This window comes from Protopterus annectens, chromosome 4.part0 (assembly GCF_019279795.1).
Source record: "Protopterus annectens isolate FY-2018-M chromosome 4.part0, PAN1.0, whole genome shotgun sequence".
NCBI lineage: Eukaryota > Metazoa > Chordata > Ceratodontiformes > Protopteridae > Protopterus > Protopterus annectens.
Genome location: NC_056733.1, coordinates 226,381,545 through 226,407,148, shown reverse-complemented (window position 1 = coordinate 226,407,148; position 25,604 = coordinate 226,381,545). Strand labels below are relative to the sequence as shown.

At 41.2% G+C, this 25,604-nt stretch overlaps 1 protein-coding gene across 3 annotated transcripts in view; it reads right to left on the bottom strand.

Annotated features, from left to right (window-relative positions):
- GPS1 (G protein pathway suppressor 1) overlaps positions 1-25,604 on the bottom strand; it is a 2,619,406-nt gene that overhangs the window by 787,137 nt on the left and 1,806,665 nt on the right. For all 3 annotated transcript variants that reach the window (XM_044068228.1, XM_044068227.1, XM_044068226.1), the window contains exon 10: positions 24,697-24,802. In XM_044068228.1, the coding sequence (XP_043924163.1) occupies positions 24,697-24,802 (106 nt within the window). The remainder of the gene's footprint in view (positions 1-24,696; positions 24,803-25,604) is intronic.

The window sequence follows — 25,604 nt, the reverse complement described above, 5'->3', positions numbered from 1 at the left end:
AGCGCCTGAGTACCGGCGAACTGGCGAATAGCTTAACGGAAGCATTGTCGGCAGTGTTGGACCTGTGCGGTCTGTCTCTGTCTTTATCCTTACGTTTTTTTTTTTGGAAGATCGGTAGTCGGACGGCTTACCAAAGACATTTCGGAATTCGGAGATCAAGAACAAAAATATTTAGCTACAATAAGGGCCCGATGACTAATAGTTTGAGCGCTGAACAAAGCACAAAACCGGCAGCGAGGTACGTCGTGGTCTGGGTCTAAACAGGTGAAACAGTAAGAATGGAAATCTTGGTGTGGTATTTGCTTTCCACGGGTGAGACAATTGTTAACTTTTTCTGATATCAGTTAGAGCAAGAAAAAAGGATCCCCAATGGGATACTTAGCTTTAGAAGACTTCAGTTTCAATTTCGGAAATGAATACTCAGGTAGCGGCCAACTGGCACTCGTGCGAACTGCTTCTGCTTCAGGCTCCTCGGCAAGAAAGACAGATGCAATGGCGTTGGCTGCCTGTTTTTATACCATGGATGACCTGACGTCAGTCCTGAAGTGACAGCAACCGACGCAGAAATACTAAGCATCTGGTATTTGGGCCTACTAAGGGCTTCCCCTGGCAGGATAACCCAAGTGAGATGACTGCAACAGTGAAACACTAAGAATATCTGTTCTGTTGTGTGTGCCTATAGGAGAATACAGGGCAGTGTTACTGACTGTAATCTATTGTTGAACTATGCTCTTACTCCAAAGTAGTGCGACTACAATATTAGACATATGCTGAGGGAGAAGTGCCAAGGCAAAGACCCAAATAGTCCAGAAGGGTGCCACTGTAAACCAAAGTTATTTCCCCCCACCAGGTTTTTCACTTTAAGAGGAAAGAAAAGAAACAGCAATTTAAATGTTTCATAACTAAAGCCTAGAAAGAAATCTGCCATTTTCTCATAATTTTTCCTTACACATGCACAAGGTTCTACAGATGATCATCTTACTGAACTGATGAACACAGCCAAACACTGAGAAATTGTGAACTGAATGGCTCATCACCAAAGAGACAGAAGATTCTGTGGTGTACAAAAAGTACAGTTTTGTACCTACCATAAATGTAGATGTTCGAGGATTCCATTGCTGCAGTCCTTACTATTGGGTATAGTCCGCGTCCAGTCGGCCCGAATACCAGAGTATAAGGCTGACGTCGGTCAGGGCGCATTAGACTGACGTCAGTACGTCAGGGTACTAATGCGCATGACCGACGTCATATCCTCAGTCTTTTCTTGCCCCAGATGTCAGAAGACCCTAAAAAGACAAGTCCCAAAATACCTGCACCAAAAACATGTACAATATATACAAGAATATATACAAAAATATAAGCATGTAAACTCACCTACACAACCACCCCTAAACACAGAGGGAAGGAGGGAGGGTTTGGACTGCAGCAATGGAATCCTCGAACATCTACATTTATGGTAGGTACAAAACTGTACTATGTTCTTCGCCTTCCATTGCTGCAGTCCTTACTATTGGGTAGAATCCCAAAGCAGAGGTAAGGGAGGCTGGCAAATCATAAAGATGTAGGAGCTGACAACATGCCTTGCAAAACAGCTGTGGCAAAACCAGCCCTAGACTTAGAGTATAGGAAGGTGATAATGCTTAGAGAAAGTATGCACTGAACTCCAAGTAGCTGCTCCCAAAATATCCTTACTTGCCACCCCACTTAGAAATGCTGTTGAAGTGGCAGTAGCCCTAGTGGAATGAGGCCTAATCCCAGCTGGAATCTCCTTGCCATGATGGGAATAACAAAATGCAATGCAAAAGCCAATCCACCTAGAAATAGTTTGTTTTGACACAGGCTTGCCCTGTGAACTCAAAGCAAAAGAAACAAACAACTGCTGAGACTGCCTAAAATCCTTAGTCCTGCTTAAATAATAACGCAATTGCCTGTGTACATCTAAAGTGTGCAAAATCTTTTCCCCTTTATTTTGAGGGTCTGCATAAAACGTAGGCAAATGAATAGTTTGGTTTAAAGCCACACTAGAAACCACCTTAGGCATAAAGGAAGGATTAGTACGTAATGATACCCTATCCTTATGGAAAATCAAAAGGGCTCTACTGCCATAAGGGCCTGCAACTCAGACACCCTTCTTGCAGAAGTAATAGCCAACAGAAAAGCAGTCTTCCATGACAAGTATTTCAATTCAGCAGTAGCTGCAGGCTCAAAAGGTTGTAGAGTAAGTTTTTCCAACACAAAATTGAGATCCCAAGCAGGAGTAGGAGCTCTAATGGGGGTCTTATATTCTTTGCCCCTCTAAGAAACTGCTTGAACAAAGGATGCGAAAACAAAGGTGGGTCACAATCATAGTGAGCTGAAATTGCTGCAGCATGAATCTTAATGGAAGAGAAGGACAAACCTTTGTCCAATAACTCAGTAAGATATTGAAGAGCCACACTCAAATTAGGCTCTGAAATCTCCAAATTCTTTGCTGTACTCCAAAATAAAAATCTCTTCCATTTTTCTCGTACACTCTCCTTGTACTAGGTCTTCTAGCTTCCATAATCACATTTAAAACTTGTTGAGGAAGTTGAGACCTGCTGTGTTTCAACACAGAATATGCCAGGCTGTTAGATGAAGAGAGTGAAGCTTGACATTGAGCAGATGACCGTCCTTCTGAGATAACAGATGAGGAATCAGAGGTAAAGGCCATGGAGGCTTCTTTACCAGACTCCGTAGTAGTGGGTACCAGTGTTGCCGAGGCCAATCTGGAGCTATCAAAATCATCCTTGGCCTGTCTTGTCTGACCTTTAATAGTACCTTTGGAAGAAGAGGCAGAGGTGGAAAGGCATACACATGAAGGTTTTTCCAACTGAAAGACAGAGCATCCACTTTCCAAGCTGTGTGATGAAACCCCTTTGTGCAATACTTTGGCAGCTGGTGGTTTAGTGGAGAAGCGAACAGATCTATGTCTGGAGTTCCCCATGACACTGTCAATTTCTGAAATACATGAAGATCCAGTTTCCACTGTGGGGATCCATGATTTGTCTGCTTAACACATCTGCTAAGGAGTTCTGTGCTCCTGGCAGAAACCTTGCCTGAAGAGTTAGTTGCAAGCTTAGCGCAGTCTCCCATAAAATCATTGCTTGCCTGCATAGAGGATAAGAATGTGTTCCCCCTTGCTTGTTGATGTACCACATGACAGTTGTGTTGTCTGTTAGAATCAACACCTGCCCTGGAAGAAGTAACTCCTTGAAAGCCATTAATGCAAACTGGACTGCTAACATCTCCTTCATGTTGATATGTAGATGCTGTAGTCTGGCAGGCCACTTGTCTTGTATCCACTTTCCATTTAGATGAGCTCCCCAAGCAATGTCCGAGGCATCTGTCGTTAAAATCTGACTTGCCTCTGGCCGGGTCACAGAGAGTCCCTTGTTTAGGTGACATTCCTGAGCCCACCACAAGAATTCTTTTTGAAGGCAAGGTATAATTTGAATGACAGTGTCCAAATCCTGGCAGTGCTGTGTCCATACATTTTTGAGATACCATTGTAGCTTCCTCATATGCAGTTTGGCATTGGGAAGCACCAGAATACAAGATGCCATGAACCCTAATGCTTGAAGGACTGTCCTTGCAGTCAGCACGGACTGATGAGATAGTTGATGGAAGTAAAGTGACAGACTCTTTTGTTTGTCCGGGGTTAAAAGGCCATCTGGGCTGCTGTATGCAGTCTCACACCCAGAAAGCACATGTCTTGAGAGGGTACTAGACTGGACTTTATTTCGCTCACAGAATACCCTAGGCATCTTAGCACTGCTATAACATATTCCAGATGCTGTAGAAGGTCTTCCTTTTCTTGAGCCAGAATCAGGCAGTCGTCCAAGTAAGGATAGATTTGAATTCCTTGAAGCCTGAAGTAAGCTATCACTGGAGCCAGAACCTTTGTGAATACTCTGGGCAGTAGATAAGCCAAAGGGCAATGCAGAGAACTGATAATGAGAATTTCCAGCTCGAAACGCAGATACTTCCTGCAACTTAGCCTTATAGGCACATGAAGGTAAGCTTCCTTGAGATCTAAAGTTACCATCCAGTGATCTTTGCCCAGCAGAGGTAAAAGCTGTTGTAACGTCAACATCTTGAACTTGGGAATGTCCAAAAACGTGTTGAGGAGAGATAAATCCAAAATTGGTCTCCACGTGTTCCCCTTCTTTGGTACAAGGAACAGGCGAGAATAAAATCCTAGGCCCCTTTCTGATACAGGGACTGGCTGAATGGCCCCTATCTGGAGTAACTGAGAAACTTGCTTGTGAGCCTCTGTTCTTTGTGGAGGAGGAACGTCTGGCATGCCTTTGAAAGGGGGCATTGTATGGAAATAAAATCTGTAACCGTGGTGAATGATATCCAGCACCCATTTGTCTTGAGTAATTAAATCCCAATTTTCTTTGAAAAGAGACAGTCTTCCTCCCAAAGGAGCTGCCAGACGGGAATCTACTGGCAGCTGAAAAGACAGGTCATTGGGTCTGTTTGCGAAAGGACTGACCCCTGCCCTCACCAGAAGTCTGAACAGGTGAACTCCCTGTTCTAGGCCTAAAAGAACCTTGAGCCCTGCCCCTACCACGCCTAGACCTACCCCTAGACTGGGAATCATAAGCAGGATATGTCCACCCCTTAGCAGGCCAATTTCTACTAAACTTGGTGGCTGCACCTGCAAAAATCTTTAACAGTTTGCATAGACTTAGCTTTGTCCTCCATTTTCTTTAAAACTGCTTCCACAGGCGATCCAAACAACACATCAGACTGTAAAGGAGCATCCAAAATCCTTGTCTTAACATGCTCAGCTAAATTCTGATCCTTCAACCAGGCATGCCTGCGAAGAACAGAACTGGTAGCAGCCACCCTCGAGGAGGCCTGTACAGCATCAAAACCACATTGCAAAGAATGCTTACCCACTTGTTCAGACACATGAACCAAATCCAGCAACTCTTTACACTCAATACCTTCCGCCAAAGCATCCACCTTAGATTTCAATTGTGAAAGGAGATAATTCTGATATTGTAGCATGTGAAACTGACAATTCAATGCTCTCATGGCTAGAGTGGAAGAAGTATACACTTTCTTTCCCCACCTATCCAAAGCCCTTGCCTCTTTATCAGTGGGAACAGGATTTTTAACCACAGAAGCCTTAACACCTTTAGGCCCTTGAGAAATAGTTTCTAGGACTCTTAAACAAATACTTATGAGCTTCGGGCACCCTATAATACCTATCAGGCTTAACAGGAGCAGGAGGCAAAGAGTCAGGGTTCAGGGAAGCCTCTGCAAAACATCTTCCACCACATTCAACACAGGAGGAATAGCTAAAGGCCTATGCTGGGGTAAAACAAGAATTCCTAAGCCTTTTCCTGGAATCAGAGTAATCCTGGCCTTCCCATTTAAAGTGCTCCCTCATGGAATGCAGAGTCTCTGAAAATGAGAAATCCTCAGGAGGAGAAGCTGTAGGAGTGGAATCATCCACATCAGAATCAGAATAAGTAGGATACTCCTGCAAGTCTTCCAGAAGACTCTGAAGCCTCTGAACACTGTTCAAAACTATCAAACTCCGGTTCCACCCAAGGCCTCTTATCAGGGGGCATAGAACCTCTAATCATAGTAATCAAATCTTCTGCCATTCTAAGCATATGTTTCTTAGGTACAGAACCCGAAATGCTAGGAGAAGCCCCCACTGAAGCTGAACTAGGCCTACCTCTCAAGGAAGTTTTGGCAACAGAAGGAGAGGCTCTAACTACCTTGGGAAGAGAGGGAAGAACAGTCACCTGAGAAGCCCCCTCAGCCTGGCCTACCTCCTGAGAAGGTACATCCTGTAATAGTAAAGTTTCTGCCTGGGACTCCATGGAAACTCCTGGCAAAACCTCTGGCTCCACTGAGCCTTCTAAAGAACCGACGTCCGGGACTGCCGGTTCATCAACCCTAGGCTTCGCTGTTTTGTCCTTGCGCTTCTTGGAAGCGGGCGTCGGAGCATCCGACGGCATTTTATAATTGCAACGCTTCCCAAACACTAACCTGGCACAGTCTAACCTCCTCTTAATAGTGCGTTTGTTAAACCTAGCACAAGAGCGGCAACCAACAACGCCGTCCTCAGGCCCTAAACAAGGTATACACAAGGTATGGTAATCCCTATGAGGTATCTGTTTCCCACAAGAAATACAGTTATTCACTTTTTCTGACATCCGGTAAAATACTGAGGCAAGAAAAAACGAAAATGTTCCCCAACGGGGTACTTAGCCAACTCTGTTTCGGTCTGAAACTCCGGTTTCGGAAATATTTCAGAACGCCAACCTGCACTCGCAAAACTGCTTCTGCATCGGACCATGCGGCAAAAAAGACTGAGGATATGACGTCGGTCATGCGCATTAGTACCCTGACGTACTGACGTCAGTCTAATGCGCCCTGACCGACGTCAGCCTTATACTCTGGTATTCGGGCCGACTGGACGCGGACTATACCCAATAGTAAGGACTGCAGCAATGGAAGACGAAGAACATCAATGAAACAAACAGTAGGCTAGAAAAAGAAGCATACCTTACCTTATTAAATGCTGTGAATGCATGCTAAATTATATATTAGCTAAGGGAAATGTTGATAAAATGCAATTCAAATAAAAATACAAACAGTGAAAGTGAATACATTGCAACAGTAATAGCCATAAAAACAGAAAGGTGAAACAGCTTTGTTACACTAATAAATACAAGAGGGACAGCCTTGAGGTGCAAAGGCTCTGCAACTGAAATTAAAGCTAAAAAGGCTATAAATCATACTTGCTTTTGTTCAGTTTTATAGACATTTTTCAATAATGGGATAAGGAAAAAATGCGTTAAGCTACATTTGTAAGAACACGAACTGCCTCTTGTTACCACTGAAAAAGTGAATTCTGAAAATGCATCCACATCACTGATATAAGACTACAAGTCAGACTGCTGGCATGAAATGTTGAGAATTAATGAACAACATGCTACACTTTAAGTAGACACTGCTGCAGAATGCAACATTTTGTCTGAAGATAGTTCTTTATTCAGTGGAATTCCAAGGCACTGGAAAGAGCACTAACATTCTGAACCACCAAGTGGTACCATACCAGGTTATTAGCTACTGATGTCAATACAAATAAAAATAGGACAAAATGCTTTTTTCAAATCATGTCACTTGAATTAAATGTGTGCAATATATTGAGTTGCTTGGCATGTGAGATGAGTAAAATTGCAAAAACAAATTCACAGGGACTCAGGTACTTTGTGCTGCAAAAGTTGCAGAGACATCACAAATACTATACATACACAAAGTAAAAAAATCAAGACCAAAAAAAGTGCTTTTGTCTATTAACTGGACTTAATTAGATCACTGTTTCAAAAACATTTTTATCCATAGAAAATATATACTAACACAAACAGCAGTCATAAATCAACAGGAAAACAGCGCTTTTGTCTATCAACTGGACTTCATCAGCTCATCTTTTCAAAAACATCTTTGACTGTTTTATATTACTTGATTAGGATGTCCGCCAGGAGACTATCACCCACATGTAATGCCAGTGACACATGCTCAAGGAAAGCATCAGTAGCTCTCAGGAGTAAAAAAGAGGCGGAACTGAAGTGAACTAAACAATGAATTAGAACCAACAGAATGGATGAACAGTATTGTTGCTGTTAAGACGCAAGGCAAGATACCCAGCTAAAGTGACCTGCAAAATCTTAAAAGACCATTACTCAAAGTTTGAAGAAGCCATCACAATGATACCAAATGCTACATTATTTTCAGTACTACACATAATCCACAGAATCTGGTACATCCATTTAGATGAACAAAACTCTACACTGTGCATAGTTAAAGTCATTAGGAAACTAGAGATTTCTCAGACTTGTGCTTGGTATTTCAGCAGCACTAGAGGTATTCCAAACAGTCCAACTAGCAGCATGGCAGTTGGATGGATTGGGTCAGGAGGATGGAAGTGGCTCTAGTTTGCTTAGGCAACTAGGAAAAGTTCTAAGTGTTGCACCAGTTGGTATAAGCCTAATCAGCACATGCTGCCCACAGTGTGCTGCAAACACACCAGAAGTCATGTGGTTGCATGCACGCTTCCAAAGACATGCAGAAGTCATGGATCTCAGGGGGAGCCAACATGGAGGTGACGAAAGCTAGTCTTCATGGTCTAGCAGATGACTGATCAACTCCTTACCATATGATTCTTACCTCTCTGGAGGAGAATGACTGGATTGATTAGGTTCAGCAGTCAGGGAATGAATGGGTCTCAACAGGGTACAGGAAATGGAGTTAACGAGCAAGATCTTGTGAATGGGAGGTGAGATTTGCTAAATTCGCATCAGTGTTACAGCTCTGTGATGTGAATAAGTCAGTTGTGCTGTAAGATGTCAATTTGTGTCCTACAAAAGGACAGACCAATTGTTTATGTAGCAGTACAAAACCAGTTCCAAAACTCGTTCACAAAGTCTTTGTACAGCATGCTTTAAAGATTATAGAGGACATTACTTGCTTTATGGAAGTCTGATCTGAAACTGAAAAACAAGTTAAAGGATTATACATATGTATATATAGTACAGCATACCTATCAAAGAAACACAAAAGGATTGTTTGGAGAATTACAGATTCTTTGGGTGATAACTTAGCTGCTCATAAAATATAGTAAACCAAATCCAGATAAATACTTTTACTGATTTTAAAATTTAACTGATAAAAGTTGTTACATTTAAGCAATTCACCTTGTTTCTCTTTTAAGAAGAGATACATTGTATGTAGGACCTGTTGTTCACAGTTGAAAAAATACTTTCCCAATCAACTGAGAAGATAAATGTTTAAGATACAGAAAACCAGAAATCAGACAGTACATGTGTGTAAAACATTACCATAACAGTAGATGTACTTCTCTTCACTGCTGTAGTATTCATAACATTAGGGATACCCTGCCAAGGGTGGCCTGACATCCGGCCAGTATAGCAAATCTTTAGGTTGCTTTAAGGAATGCTGTATATCACATGTATGCTCCTTGCACTGTGTAGGGTATAAAGGTGACATCTGGATGTAACATCTTCATAACTGAGAACCCCAGTAGGAATGCCAATCAAAGGAAAAAGGTAGCTAAGTAAATCCAGAAGGCAAATGGACCAGGGGCAGGAGGGGAGAAGGGAAGGACTGGTTACTGCAACAGTGAACAGAAGGACTATGTCCTTATATTTCACTGTTGCAATATTCATAACATTAGGGAGAGTACCAAAGCTTATGAAGAAACTTCGGAGGAGGAAGGACCAGCACAGCCCTCTAGTAAGCCAAGAAGGATGGCTCTAGCAAAACCAGCTCTAGCTCTGGAAGACTCTATCCAAACTATAGTGCTTGTTAAATGTATGCACAAAAGTCCAGGTAGCTGCCTCAAGAATAGAGTTAGTATCCAAACCCTTGAAAAAAAAGCACCAGAAGAAGCCATAGCCCTAGTAGAATGAACCTTAACAGAATAAGGAAGGCTCTTACCATGAACGGAATAACAAAAAGACAACTTTTGAGATCCAAGAAGAAATAGTTTGCTTGGATAAAGCTAATCCTAAGGACCTAGGATGAAAGGAAACAAGAGCTGATCAGATTTCCTAATGGTCTTAGTCATATCCAAATAAATCTGAGTTGTCTATGCACATCCAACATGAGCAGCACTTTCGCACTGGCAGATTGCGGAGAAGGGAAAATAGTGGGCAAATGAATATACTGATTAAGGGACAACTCATTCACCCCCTTGGGCATAAAAGAAGGATCAGTACACAAGGACACCCTGTCCTTATCAAACACTAAAAAAAAGTAGGACAAGCCATAAGGGCTTGAAGCTCAGCACCCATCTGGCAGAATTAAGGGTTAACAAAAGTACAATCTTCCAGGAGTAATGCTGCGAGGAAGCGGACGCTGCTGGCTCAAAAGGAACCCAAGTCAATTTTTCCAAAACAAAATTAAGATCCCAGAGAGGAGGACTAGGCTTCCTGAGAGGTCTAATATGAAGAACACCTTATAGGAATAGTTTAGACTCTAATCTAGAGGCTAAAGGAGGAGATAAAGGCAGACAAGCAGAGACAGCTGAAAAGTGGGCCTTAACAGAAGACTAAACCAACCCAGCATTGAGCAACTCACACAAACAGAGAACCAAAGGAACATTCACAGAAAGTGGATCCAGGTTAAGAGAAAGATACCAAACAGAAAACCTCTTCCATTTGGATAAGTAGGACTTCCTAGTATTGGGCTTCCTAGCCTCCTGCAGTACCCTAAGCACATCCTCAGGAAAAAAAAGTGTATGTGGAATCAAAATCCGATCACCCACGATGTCAGCTGAAGAGTGGACAGGTGCGGATGGATGAGAGATCCCTTGTCTTGTAGAAGTAGGTCCAACTTGTGAGGTTAACTTGTGATAACTGCCCTTGGTTAAATGCAGAAGAGGAGGGAACCAATGTTGTCTCGGCTGAAAGGGAATCAGCAACAGGATTTTTGGAACATCCTGCTGAATTCTGAACAGGACTTCTGGAATGAGTGGAAAGGGAGGAAAGCATAAAGAAACATCCGCTTCCAAGAAAAAGATAGGCCGTCCACCTTCCAAACCAGATGACCTGGGACTCTAGCACAAGAGAGAGGAATTAGTCTGTTCAGACAGAATGTCCACCTTCCAAACCAGATGACCTGGGACTCTAGCACAAAAGAGAGGAAGTTGTCTGTTCAGACAGGAGCCAAAGAAATCTATTTGAGTACCACCCCACTGGTGGACAATGTCCAGAAGCACATTCCTATGAAACATCCATTTGTGAGACTGACTTAAGGACCTGCTCATAGTATCTGCCATAATACCTGAGGGAATGTAAATTGCTTGAAGAGTCGCTTGATACTGGACAGCAAGATCCAACACTAAGAGTGCTAACTGGCAAAGAAGATAGGAACTTGCCCCCTTCCTCCCATCTGTTTACATACCACATTACTATGGTACTGTTTGTAAATACCTTGAGAGGTCCTGCGGAGAAATGCGGATGAAAAGTCTGAAGCACCAGCAGAAGAGCTCTCATCCATTTGATACTGATGTACTCTTTCTGTTGAAGAGGCAACTACACCCCCTGCACATTTAGGGAGCCAAAAGCTGCTCCCCATCCCACATCTGAAGTGCTTGTGAACAACTCCTGAGAGGGAAGAGGAGGATGAAAGGGGAGTCCTGGATTCATGGACAACTGTTGGATCCACCAGTGAAGTTCCTTCTTGAGACAAGGCAGAATAGGAACTACAAAGTCTAGGGGATGCACACGTTGAAACCAAACTGACTTCAGAAAGCAAAGAAACTTTCTCATGTGGAGTTTGGCCAGAGGGAGCATATGGATGGTGGATGCCATGAATCTCAGAGCTCTAAGAAACTCCTTGCTGTAATACAAGCCAGAGGAAGAAGAGTCTGAAAGAAAGAAATGAGTGTCAAGGCTTTGGGAGGAGGCAGGGATGCCAGCATACACACCATCTGGATCGTGCACCACCAAAAAACATGGTTTTGAGGAGGAGTCAAAAAAGACTTTTTGAAGTTTACTGTAAACCCCATGCTTTGCAGAAGGGAAATAAAGTGAAGGTTTCACAATAGGATCTCTGAAGAAGATGCCTGAAACAGGAGATCACCCAAGCAAGGAAATACCTGTAAATCCTACAGAAAGCAATCACAGAAGCGAGGCATTTGGTGAATACCCTTGGGGCAGTAGAAAAGCCAAATGGCAAAGCATAGAACTGAAAATACCAGGAAACAAGACAGAAACATAAAAACTTCCTGGAAAGGGGATGGATTGGGATATGGAGATAAACATCCTTTAGATCCAGAGACACCATATAAGCCTGAGGAAGCAGAAAACAAAACAAAGTCTGAAGAGGTGGCATTCGAGAGAGCACCTTCAGAAAGGTGTTCAGATGAAAAAGGTCTAGAATTAGTCTCCAAGTGCCTTCTTTTTTGGGTACTAGAAACATCCCAGAGTATAAGTCCTTCCCTTTGAGACACAGGTACCTCTTGATAGTTGTTCCTGAGGGGGCTGAGGGACACCCATAAAAGGGGGAAGGGATTTCTAAACCATGAAATACCCGTGGCAAAGAATGGACAGGACCCAGGAATCCTGAGTAATCTGTAGTCAAACAGAAAGAGGAAGAGAAAGGCAAGAGGAAAGTGGCTGGGAAGAACAGAATAGTCAGATGGCACCTGGTTTATCTGGAGAGGGAGACTTCTGAGGCACAGTACTCTGAGCAGCCTTAACAAGAGGAGCCTGCTTGCCAACCTTCTTACCCTTAGGAGGAGGGCGAGATTGTCTGCAAACTAAAGCTGGCTTATTGGGGTAATTTCTCTGAAATTTAGGCGCAGGAGAAACATACAAGCATTACCCGTATCCTAAGGGGACTTACACAGCAGCAGCACCTCCTCCAAACAAGTGCTCATTATTAAAAAAAAGGGGGGTGGTATCCATCAACTTAGCCTTAGTATCATCAGGCGAAGGTTGAAGCCAATGGCAGGAAAACCTCCTCATCACAGACCAAAAAGCAGCAGCCCTAGAGGAAACATCTGCTGTATCATTACTACACTTGATTGAATGACAAGCCACCTGGGAGGAGGTCCCTAATAGAGAAATAGCAGAACACCCTCGGACGGGCTTAGAGTCAGATCCCTGCTGGCCTCCAACCTAGTTGTAATAGAGGAATCCAATGAGAAAGCCAGGTGAACCTTCCAGGCATTCACTCACCTTGGGAGAGATGTCCAGGGGAGGCTGACAGTACAGTTGTGTACACTTACCATAAATGTAGATGTTCGAGTGTATTCACTGTAGCAGTCATTACATTTGGATAATCTGCTGGCAGGTTGCCCTCAGTCGGCCTGATTAACAAAGTCTTTGGTCCTGCGTCGGTTGCTGTCTCTTCGTCCATGACGTCAGGTCGTCAGGGGTATAAAACATGCAGCCGACACCATTACATCAGTTTTTCTTGCCCCAAATGTCAGGTGCCCCCCAAATGGGGATATATATATATATATATATATATATATATATATATATATATATATATATTACCTCCAAACAAAAGCAAATACACGAAAAAGGCTTTTAAGCATAGTTAAAGAAAGTAAAGGTATAGTAAGAGAAAAACGGGGCTGGAGGGAGGGTAACCAGGACTGCAACAGTGAATACACTCGAACATCTACATTTACGGTAAGTGTACACAACTGTACTATGTTCTTCGTGTTTCACTGTTGCAGTCATTACATTTGGGTAGATTCCCAAAGCTATGGTTGGGAGGATGGATTTATACAGCATTAGGATTAGCTATAAGGCCCTGCAGGACAGCAGTGGCAAAGCCAGCTCTGGATTTAGAGAAGAGAGGTAAATGGTAATGTTTGGTGAATGTATGAACTGAGCCCCAGGTAGCAGCTTCTAGAATGTCTCTGGTAGGAACACCTCTGAGAAAGGCTGTAGAAGTAGATGCAGCCCTGGTGTAATGAGATCTGATCCCCTGGAGGATAGTTTTACCATGGTTCATATAGCAGAAACGAATACAATGACATCCATTTGGAAATAGTCTGCTTTGAAATAGCCTTTCCCTCTACCCCTGCAGCAAATGCCACCAGTAGTTGTTCAGATTTTCTTAGAGATTTTGTCCTGTTTAAGTAAAATCTAAGTTGTTTGTGTACATCCAATGAATGCAGAATCCGCTCCCCCTTGTTCTGTGGATTGGGAAAGAAAGTTGGCAAATGAATGGTCTGATTAAGAGCCACACTGGATACCACCTTAGGCATGAAGGATGGATTGGTCCTGAGAGACACCCTGTCCGCATGAAAAATAATGAAAGGCTCCACTGCCATAAGAGCCTGTAATTCAGAAATCTTTCCAGCTGAAGTGCCTGCTGAAAGGAAAGCTGTTTTCCAGGAGAGAAATTTTAAGTCTGCAGTAGCAGCTGGCTCGAAAGGAGGGAGAGTGAGTTTTTCCAATACAAAATTGAGGTCCCAGGCAGGGGTTGGAGCTCTCTTGGGTGGTCTTACGTTTTTGGCCCCTCTGAGATACTGTTTTAGTAGCGGATGAGAGAAGAGGGGAGGTTCTGTGTTGTAATGAGCTGAAATGGCTGAGGCGTGGATTTTTATGGAAGAAAAGGACAGGCCCTTGTGAAGCATCTCAGTTAAGTACTGTAAAATCTGAGGAATATTGGGCACTGCTGTGCTTATTCCTTGTTATTGGTTCCAGGCACAGAATCTTTTCCATTTGTCAGCATAAGATTTCCTAGTACTAGGCCTTCTCGCCTCCAAAATGACATCCCTCACAGGTTTGCTGAGGGATGCTAAGGGTGAATTTAGGTGATTAGCCATGCTGCAAGATTCAACATTTGGAGCTGAGTGTGCAGAATTTGGCTGTTGTACTGAGACAGTAAGTAAGGTGTCTGAGGCAGGTGCCACGGTGGAAGGTGTGACACATTGCGCAGGAGTGGGTACCAGTGTTGGCGAGGCCAGTCTGGAGCAATCAGAATAATTTTTGGTTTGTCCTGTTTGACTTTTAGTAGAACTTTGGAAAGCAGAGGCAGAGGGGGGAAAGCATAGACTGATAGGCTTTTCCAGCTGAATGATAGAACATCCACTTTCCAGGCTTTTTTGTGATGAGTTCTTGTGCAGAATTTGTCCAACTGGTAGTTATGGGGTGAGGCAAAAAGATCTATGTGTCTGTACTCTCCCATTTGTGTGTCAACATGGTGAAAATCCATGGTTCCAGTTTCCATTCGTGCGGGTCCATGAGATTTCTGATTAGTTCGTCTGCCAGAGTATTCAGCCTTCCTGGCAGGAATTGAGCTTGTAGTTGTATTTGGTAGGTCAAGGCCGTGTTCCACAATGCCATGGCTAGTCTGCAAAGGGGGTAGGAGTGTGTACCCCTCTGCTTGTTTAAGTACCACATAACTGTGGTGTTGTCTGTCTTTATCAGTAATTGTCCTGGATGAAAGTAGTCCTTGAAGGCTGTCAGTGCATTCTGTACAGCTAGCATTTCTTTTTGATTGACATGAAGGTGCATTTGATTTGGGCTCCATTTGCCCTGAATACACTTCCCTGCCAGATGAGACACCCAAGCATAGTCTGATGCGCCTGTAGTTAGGGTTTGGGTGGCAGGGGATGGAGTGAATGGCAGTCCCTTGTTTTGGTGGCAGGCCTCTGCCCACCATAGGAACTCTAGCTGCAGGCAAGGTATGATAGGAATCGTTTCCAGGCTGTGACAATGTTGACTCCGTAAACTTTTTAAGTACCACTGAAGTTTCCTCATATGCAGTCTTGCATATGGAATTAGAAGAATGCAGGAGGCCATGAAACCCAAGGCTTGCAGAATTTGTCTTGCAGACAGTAGGGTTTTTATGGCCACCTGTCTGAAGTAAGTTACCAATTGAATTTGCTTTTCTGGTGTAAGGTAAGCCATCTGGGCAGCTGTATTCAAGCTTGCACCCAGGAATGTAATTTTTTGAGAGGGTACCAGTTGTGATTTCTTTTCGTTTATGGTGTATCCTAGACAAGTTAGAACCCTTTTTACAAATGCTAGATGCTTTAGAAGAATGTCATTGTTTTCTGCCTGAATTAGACAATCGTCCAGGTATGGATATATTTGAATATTTCTTTGCCTGCAAAATGCAAATACTGGAGCCAGGCACTTTGTGAAGACCCTGGGTGCAGTAGATAAGCCAAAGGGCAGTGCAGAAAACTGGTAATGCAAGTAGCCTGCTTTGAAACGGAGGTATCTTCTGCAAGATTCCCTGACTGGGATATGCAGGTAAGCCTCTTTTAAGTCTAGAGTTACCAACCAGGCATCTTTGCCTAGCATAGGAAGTAAATGTTGTAGAGTCAGCATCTTGAATTTTGGAATGTCCAGAAATGTGTTTAGAGTAGATAAGTCCAGAATTGGACGCCATGATTTGTCTTTTCTGGGTACCAGGAAAAGTCTTTAATAGAAACCTTGTCCCTTTTCCTCTTCTGGTACTGGTTGAATAGCCCCTATATTCATGAGGGACAGAACTTGTTTCTGGGCCTCTGCCCACTGATTTGGGGGCAGGTCTGGCCATCCATTTGGGATTGGCAACGTGTGGAAATGAAATCTGTATCCCTGGGATACTATATTTAAAACACATTTGTCCTGGGTTATAAGCTGCCAGTTTTTTGCATGACATGCCAGTTTTCCCACTAGAGGACCAGCTAAAAGGTAAGTGCTTGGTGAGTGTAGAGGGAGACTGTTTACCATAGGGAGGTGCCTTGTTGTTTCCAGATTTGGAGGTGGAGGCACCCCATTGTTTTGTTCTAAATGTCCCTTGTGACTGAAACCTGGAGCCTTTAAAATGTCTGGGTTTGACTTGAGCGGCTCTCAAAAGAACTGCAAAGGACCAGTTCTTAGAAGACCAGTGCCTACTAAATCTTGGAGGTTGCACTTGTAAGAAATCCTTTACAGTTTGCATAGATTTGGCTTTATCTTTCATATTTTTTTAAAACTTCTTCAGCCTTATTACCAAAGAGATGGTCCTGTTGTAACGGAGCATCCAACAATTTTGCTTTAACATGATCAGGCAGAGTTTGCTCTTTGAGTCAAGTATGCCTTCTTAGCACAGACCCAGTTACAGCAGCCCTGCAAGAGGCCTCCAAAGAATCAAAACCACATTGCAAAGTATGTTTTCCAACTTGTACAGCTGAATGCAATAAATACAAGAAACAAAGTGCAACACGAACCAAGAAAAAGTGTAATCCACAGCAGTGACAACCAACCACGAAGTATCTTCAGTGCAGAGTCTTTATTAGACAAAACAGTAGCAAAAAGCTAGCAAACAAAAATAAAAACAAGCGCTTTCGCCTGGCTGATACCAGGCTTTATCAAGATATAAGCATGAGGAAACTTAGCCCATTTATACTGTTCAGTAGTCATCTGACTTGCATCTAATTGATTAATTAGGGCAAATTAAAATAAATTAAGTTAATATAGATGCAAGCTCAAAGACAGAACGTTTCTACGAGGGACTTTAATTTGTCCAATTGGACAAAACAACAATTCTCTTTCAAGCAAGGTACTTTTTCCAAATCTAATACTGACAGTAGCAGTACTGAACAAAAATTTTCTGAATTAAGTGATAAACTTTATGGTTTTAAATCGACACAACTTGAAATTGATTACCTATCTGAATGTGTACGTGTGCAGCGAGTACCCAAGGGGTTGCGCCTTTTTAAATTCCCCAACAACGCTGTTCCTGGTTCTAGTCTACACAAAGAACTGATTGAACTTTTTAATAGAACAGGGTTGGACATGTTAAAATTGATGATAAATGATTATAAAACAAAAGCTGATAATCTGTTAAAACGAGCTTAATGCACTTAATGATTCTATTGTGAAAGATCAAAATTTTGGTAGTATCAGAAGGGACTATGACAATGTGTTTCATGAAGCTGACCAGCATTGTTGCAAAATTGTTAATAGGAAGATTAGAAAGTTAGAACGTGACCTAATAGAATACAGGGAAGGTTTGGCTTTCTCTGTGTCAGGTAAAGGTAGATTGTACAACAACCAAACACACAACAGAATGGATGAGTTAGATAATTTTGACAATGTTACTTCTCCAGCTCAAGATATTCCGCAAAGAAGTGAGCGCCTAGCACAAAAAACTAATAAGAACGCTCACCAGGTTTTTCATTACCCCTAGGGCAGACCGGGGGGCAAAGGAGGTTCATACCAACAACAAGGTTGGGGCAATCTTCGCAGATGGAATTATCTGAAGTGCTTAATGACAATGAATATGGAGATATATTGTTGGACACTACCACATCTAACTGTTTGGTTATAAAGAAAGATAACTTTTGTATTTACAATTACACTGACACTGCAGTTACTCCTGAGCACTTCATTTTGTTTACTAGAGGTTTACAATTTGTTACACTACGACAATTGGATTTAACTAACACCATTCTGGACTTAAAATTGTTTGTTAGACGCTTAAATTTAAATGTCTTTTTTAAAGGGCAAGCACATATGAAAGTTTTGCAAGACCCAGTACACTGAATCCTCCCACACACCCAGCTTTAAAAATCTTTGAAGAATTGGTTGAAAATGATTTAAGAAACCAATTTTCTGTAAACATGTCTTCTCAACCTTCAAACTTGAGTAATGAAGTTTTCAAACTAATTAATACTCTAAAGAAGGAAGGTATACGAGTTATGAAACCAGACAAAGGGGGTGGGGTGGTATTAATGTACAACTGGGACTATGAAGCACAAATGTATAATATGTTGCAAGACACTGAACAATATACCACTGTTTCAGTTAATGAGATTAATATTGCTTATGCTAAAATTAAATATGTATTATATGACCATTTGATGCAAGGGGCAATTAATGAAAAATTATATAATTACTTGTTTGTTAATAAACCTACTACAGCAGTAATTTTTGGAATACCTAAAGTGCACAAAGGTTTGGACCCCTTATGATTTAGACCGATTGTGGCTGGGGCAGGTAGTACTGTGGAACCACTTGGGAAATTTATTGATGAAACCGTTAAACATTTAGTCCTTTCGGTGGATTGTATTTGTAAGGACTCTTGGGACTTCCTTAAAGGTATCCAAAGTAATTTTTATGATGCAACTAATTTTATGATTAGTATAGATATTGTAGAATTGTTTCCAAGCTTCCCTCATGAGGTTGGTTTAGAATGGTTTAATGAAGTTTTATGTAAGTCTTCTGAATTTAACCCAAATACCATCAGACTGCTAGTAGAATTTATGGAAATTATACTTGATAACAATTACATATACTTTAATGGCGAGTTGTTTAAACAAAAAAAGGGGGTTGCCATGGGTGCTCCTTGTGCTTCATCCTATGCCAACCTCGTACTCCACTACTGGGAGGATAAATTTATATTCTTAACCCCCTGGTCGAGGTTTATTACACATTATAAACGTTATTTGGATGATATTTGTGTGTTATGGAATGGTAAACCTAGATGAATTTACAGATTTTATGTTTTATATTAATTCGTCCACACAATTTTTAAAGTTTACATATAATATTAGTGATAAATTTCTGAATTATCTGGATGTCTCTCTTTTTAAAAATCAGCACACTGGCTCTTTTCAATCCAAAATTTATAGGAAAAAGACTTTTTCTAATTCCTACTTGCATTTTGATAGTGGGCATCCTTTCCACCAGAAGAAAGGTATCTTGAAAGGCCAATTTATTAGAGCAGCTAGGATGTGTAGCACAGAACAACTATTTATGCAAGAAATTAATTTTTTGAAAGTTTTATTCATGGAAAGAGGTTATCCTAAGCATTTAATTAATAAGTTGGCAGAAGAAGTGATTACTAGTACAACAAGTAAATATTTTCTGCTCTTAGGAACATCATCAAATGAGAACAGAGGTGCCCAAAGAGACGCCCAATTTGAGAATCGTAATTTATTTATACACACGTTTAGTAAGGAGTCATCACAGGTTGAAAAAATTGTGACTAGGTACTGGCCAGTTTTAACACTACAAGAGGACATTAAAGAGTTAATATTGGATAAGCCCAACTTTGTGAATAAAAGGAACGTTAATCTGAAGGGCTTATTTGAAAGACAGTTTCATGACCTGGCTGCACAACCCACCCTTAGACTAATAACATATAAATGTGGGGCATGTAAGCAATGTGCATACATAATTAATAATAATAGCTTACATATAACTGCAAGGAATTTCAAGGTTAAATCAGCAGGATATTATAACTGTGCAAGTAAGGGACTACTCTACCTCGGCTTATGTACTCAATGCTCAAGTTTTTATATAGGGAAGACTGAAAGGTCCTTGAAAAGAAGAATTTATGAGCACTTATATGACGTTAAAGGAAAGAAACTAATGCTTTTTATAAGCATTCTTTAAAATGCCCCAACATGAAATTAAAATTTATGGTTCTTGAGCAAGCATCGCAGAATCCAAGAGGGGGAGACTGGGAAACATCATTGGAATATAAGGAATTGATGTGGCAATTAAAGTTAAATGTTACTAAACCCCCAGGGTTAAATGACAATATTAGTATTCACAGTGTATTGAAGATTAGAAGGGCCAGGTTACAATATATGATCTACTATGCATGTTTTTTGGAGTTTTTTAATATTATTGTCTGCAGTACCTATGTTATAGAGAATGTCTTAATATTTATTACACTCATTAAGCATGTATGAAATTGTAAACTTTTTATTTGGTTGAAGTGTATTTTTTAAGGTTTACAAGTATAGCCATTTGTACAGTAGTATTTTAGATGTTTTAAAAGTTTATAATTATATATATTTACATTTTTTAGAATATTTTCATTGTATTTATATAGGCTTTATAATATTATATATGGATATTTAAAGTATTAATTGAATTTCAAAGGTTTTAATTAAGTACAGATATTTCGAAGGTTGCATATATATATATATATACTTTATTAACTCTTTTATATATTAATGCCTCTGTGATACCTTTAAAGAGTATTCTATTTAATTGCATCTATATTAACTTAATTTATTTTAATTTGCCCTAATTAATCAATTAGATGCAAGTCAGATGACTACTGAACAGTATAAATGGGCTAAGTTTCCTCATGCTTATATCTTGATAAAGCCTGGTATCAGCCAGGCGAAAGCACTTGTTTTTATTTTTGTTTGCCAGCTTTTTGCTACTGTTTTGTCTAATAAAGACTCTGCACTGAAGATACTTCGTGAATGCAATAAATCCTGTAAATCAGAAATGAACACCATTTTCTGTTTAAGCAGTCCCATGATATGCTGTCGATATTTAAGCGAATGCCCTTGGGACCCTGAGAAATGGTTTCAGGATATGCAATAGGATTTTTGAAAAGGAATTTGTGGGAGTCAGGAACCCTGTAGTATCTGTCTGGCTTACAAGGAGCCGGAGGCAGAGAATCAGGAGCCATACTAGATTCTGTAAGAATATCAACAATGTCTAGAACAGGAGGTATAGCCAAAGGCCTATGCTGAGGATGAAGAAGAAAATCCCTAAGTTTCTTTTTAGATTCAGAAAAATCCTGACTTTCCCAGTGGAAATGTTCCCTTAAGGTATGTAAAGTTTCCCCAAAAGAAAAATCCTCGGGGGGGGGGGGGGAGCAGAAGGAATGGAATCTTCTGCATCACAGTCCTCATAAGTAGGTATAGACAAATCCTGTTCATTAGAAGAGTCAGAAGAAATAGAATCCTGTTCAGAAGATTCATAATCAATGTCTTCTGTAGGCCTCTTAGAAGGAGGGGGTTGGCTACCCCTGATCAGAGTAATTAAATCTTATCCATTTTGATCATTTGTATTTTAGGCATAGGGGCCTGCACGTGACCCAGGCGTCAGTTTTTTAGACATAGATTTAGATTTTGGCCTTAGTTTTGAAGATGGCGTTGGTGTAATATACAAATCTGTAGGCCTGAAAACATCCTCAGAAGCCGGTGCCTGCACAGCGGCTCCAGACCCATCTAAGGGAGAGACATCCGCAGGTTCCATAACTGAAGCATCTCGTGGCATACCGGACTCTGAATGGGTCTCAGTAGAGGCCTAGGAATAAGAAGTAGTGGGTATCAGGGTCTGCGAAAGCACCTCACTGAGTACCGGCGACTGGCTTAAGAGAAGTGTCGTCAGTTTTGGACCTAGACGGCCTGTCTCTGTCTTTTTCTTTGCATTTTTTAGGTATTCTGGTAGTCGGATTGTTAACCAACGACATTTCTGGATAATTAAATCGTGAGCCAAAATATTTAGAGGCAAAAATATACTGATGTTTAGTGGTGCGTTGATTAAACTTAGCACAAAACCGACAGCAAGGTACGTTGTGGTCAGGGCCTAGGCAAGGAATTCAGTACAAATGAAAATCCTTATGGGGTACTTGCTTCCCACAAGTAATGCAATTATTAACTTTTACTGACATCGGTAGCTTTTAGTTGAAGATTTCGGTTCTGAAAGTCGAAAATGAAAATTTCAGGAGTCGGACGACTGGCACTTGTGAACTGCTTCTGCTACCACGCGGCAAGAAAGACTGATGTAATGGTGTTGGCTGCATGTTTTATACCCCTGACGACCTGACGTCATGGAAGAAGGGACAACAACCAACGCAGGACCCAAGACTTTGTTAATCAGGCCGACTGAGGGCAACCTGCCAGCAGATTACCCAAATGTAATGACTGCAACAGTGAAACACGAAGAACATCAGCAGAAGATTTGGGCCTAGGCTTCTTGGCCACCTTCTTCACTGATGGCTGTCCCTTGGAGTGGGAAGTACCCTCTACTGTGTTTTTCCCAAGAAGCTTAAAATGCTGATTTTCTAGATAAAGAGCCAAAGAACAGCCTACTTTGAAGGATTTTTGGTACATAAACCTGACAAATGGAATACAGCATATGGTCGTGAGAGGCACCTAAGCAAGAGAGACACTGGTAATAGTGGTCTTTATGGGGAATCTGTCTCCCACACTGGCACTTTCCCTTCTTAGATGACATGAAATCCTACAATCAACAACAAAAAGGACAAGTAAAAAAGAATCCCAATGGGGCATCTATCTGCAATGGCTAGGTGAACTACCAATGGAACAGGAGTTCAAACGCTCAAATGATGGGGTTCTGACTGGCAGCAAAGAAGTTCCGAGAATTATATGCTCGGATGTCACCTTTATGCCCTATGGTACAGAAGGAGCATAAGTGTAATGTACAGAGTGCCTTAAAGCAACCTAAGGCTTCCGTATACTGACCAGATGTCGGGCCACCCTTGGCAGGGGATTCCTAATGTTATAAATACTGCAACAGTGAAATGGAAGGACAAACAAACTGAGATGTACTGCGCTAACAGATACTGCCAACTTAAATTAAATATCGCACAAATGTATCATATGCGGCACATACTATAATAATCCAAACAAAGGAAGCAAACTGATATGTTCCATGTTGTCTTGGTAGTGAAAAGCACCTTTTGTCTAAAGATTTGAGTGGGCAGTTATGTCAACTCAAACAAATCATTAGCATATTTGTGAACATTATTATTTAAAGCCCTCCTGAACCGATACAAGAAATGCAAGTCTGATTAATGCAATGAAGTCCTCATTCAAGAAAGGCTATACCTGATGTTAAATATGACAATGGTCCACACAAAATCCAGGAATTTAGATGATGTTTGTACAAGCAGTAATGCCTACATACACAGTCCAGTCTTTACTACTACTGCTGATTTAATGGACAAGTGGTCTTAACTATTCAAACTGAAAAACTTCATGAGAAAGAATAGCAGTGGTCGCTTTGAAGTTTGTCCATTTTGGTTTTGGAATAATTAATTTCAAAGACTCAGTCCTCTCATTAGCTCACTTGGTAAAGGGCAGAAGGTTGAAAACAAATTACCTACTTCAACTATACTACTAATGCCAGAAAAGAAATACAGGTAAAGCAACTGCTGTACAGAAGACAACAGAGATGGAAATGTTGTGATAGAGACTACAAACAGGACAACTGATTTATAGGTTGGAAATGCATGCTAACACCCATATGTTACAGGAGGAAGCTGTATGAGAAAGTCTTGGGACCTGAGCACCTTTAGTCTACAAACAAATGATCTGAGGGGCTGATACTACTGTTAAGACAGAGAAGGCCTAGGAACAATCTACTCAGACGGGGAATGAATCCCAGACACCCCATAACACTCTCCCCAAAGAGGAGGAGTTAGGGTGCATCTTTCCCATTCTTTTAATCTTCTGCGCATCTGGAAGACAAAAAGGGTCAAAATCCCTCTTCCACTCAAAGATTATCTTGTCCCTGAGAGACTACAGACACTGTGGACCTATCACCGAAATAACTAAGCACCAGCAACTCTTTAAAGCTAGGTCTCCAGTGTCAGAACATTGGTCCATATGCTGAGTTTGGAGAACGTCTCAACTGATAAATCAAACGAAGAGCCTCCTTCCACTATTCTTTCAAATCTAGAAATTTTTCTGACACCAGAAAACATCAAAGGGCAAGCGGACTTAGGAACATATTAGTAGTAATGGCAAAGCATTGAGAGCTAAGTTGTGCAAGTAGCAAAAAGAAATGGTGAACACTTGAGATGAGTACTTACACTGCTGATACAGGAGATCACTGCATATACTAATGACTGTGCATACCTCAACAGTGGGAGCTTCCAGAAAAATATGTCAACTACAAACTGATGAAGCAGGTAGACTCTGATATGACTAATCAAGGAGCGTTTTCCATCTTAGATTTTGAACTCCAAATGCTTGTGACATAAACCAGCACTGTCCACATTCAAAAACATTTTTGGGGTTAGGAGCAGTCTGACTTTCTGAACTCCATTCAACCACTAACTTAAAAAATTTAATCAGAGGCTACAGCAATGCAAGAAAAAAATAATAGGTTACACTGGCATTGGAAGCACCATTTAAAAACTAAACTTACTAAAGAGGTGAACAGCAATCAGCTCAGAGCCTTTCAGTGAAAATGGAATACTGGGGGAGAGGATCAAGCCAATTAAGACAATGGACACCAACAGTAAGTTAAGTTTTATGAAGCGACTAGCTAGTAGAAAGGCAGCAGGGAATAAAACAAGAATAACAGCACTACCGAATATACTTAATACAACTGCCTCAAAGAGCAGTGGCACTTGTCCCTCACCCCAAGCACAAAGAATGACCTGACTTACCCTCATTTCATCCAGCATCTTCAGGCAAGAAGCATATTTGGACTCATAAAACTTAAAGATTATATCCCGTACCTGTGGTTCCAACTCCAAGAACAGTTTGAAGGAGCTGTAAGATGCAATAAATAATTACAACCGTGGCTTTTGATAACGGCACCTTCTCACCCCATATGCAGTTGCAACACTTCAGTGGCTATGGTAAACTAACCAGCTCATTTAAGTATACAGTCCTAACATAATAGCCAGTCAAATGCAGTTTAGCACAAGCAGCACAAAATCGGCTTTATTTCCATGGCACAAGCATAGTCGTGTATTAAAATACATTACACAAAATATGTAATCATTATCCTCACTCCCTGAATTTGAGAGAGAATTCACTCAAATATCAACTTTTTATCAAACAACAAATTTCCTTTGCTTTAAATCAGTCTCAAGGATGTCATATGCCAAAGGAACATGGCTTAACTATTACTCCACAGTTTTTTGCATGAATATATCGTATGTCTGCACAGCACTGTCACTTTTCATGAAATTCCATGTTGCTTTCTTTTAGCATCAGTCATGCATCTCTTACATCATATGTGCATTTTCTTTTGAAGCCTTCTTTAGGCGGTGTTCCAAAGACCAAATTACCACCGTAACAGCTACAAACAAATGCAATCTGAGGATCAAGTTGCTCAATGCTAGAAGTCTAAATCTCAAAATGCACTTGCTCAAAGGAACTCCTAAAAATGGAGAACGTCGACATTTGTGCTGTAACAGACAGTACAGTTGTGTACACTTACCATAAATGTAGATGTTCGAGTGTATTCACTGTTGCAGTCATCACACTTGGGGTTATCTGTCTGCAGGTAGCTCTCAGTCGGCCCGAATAGTAGAGACTCAGTATTTCTGTCGGTTGCTGTCACTCC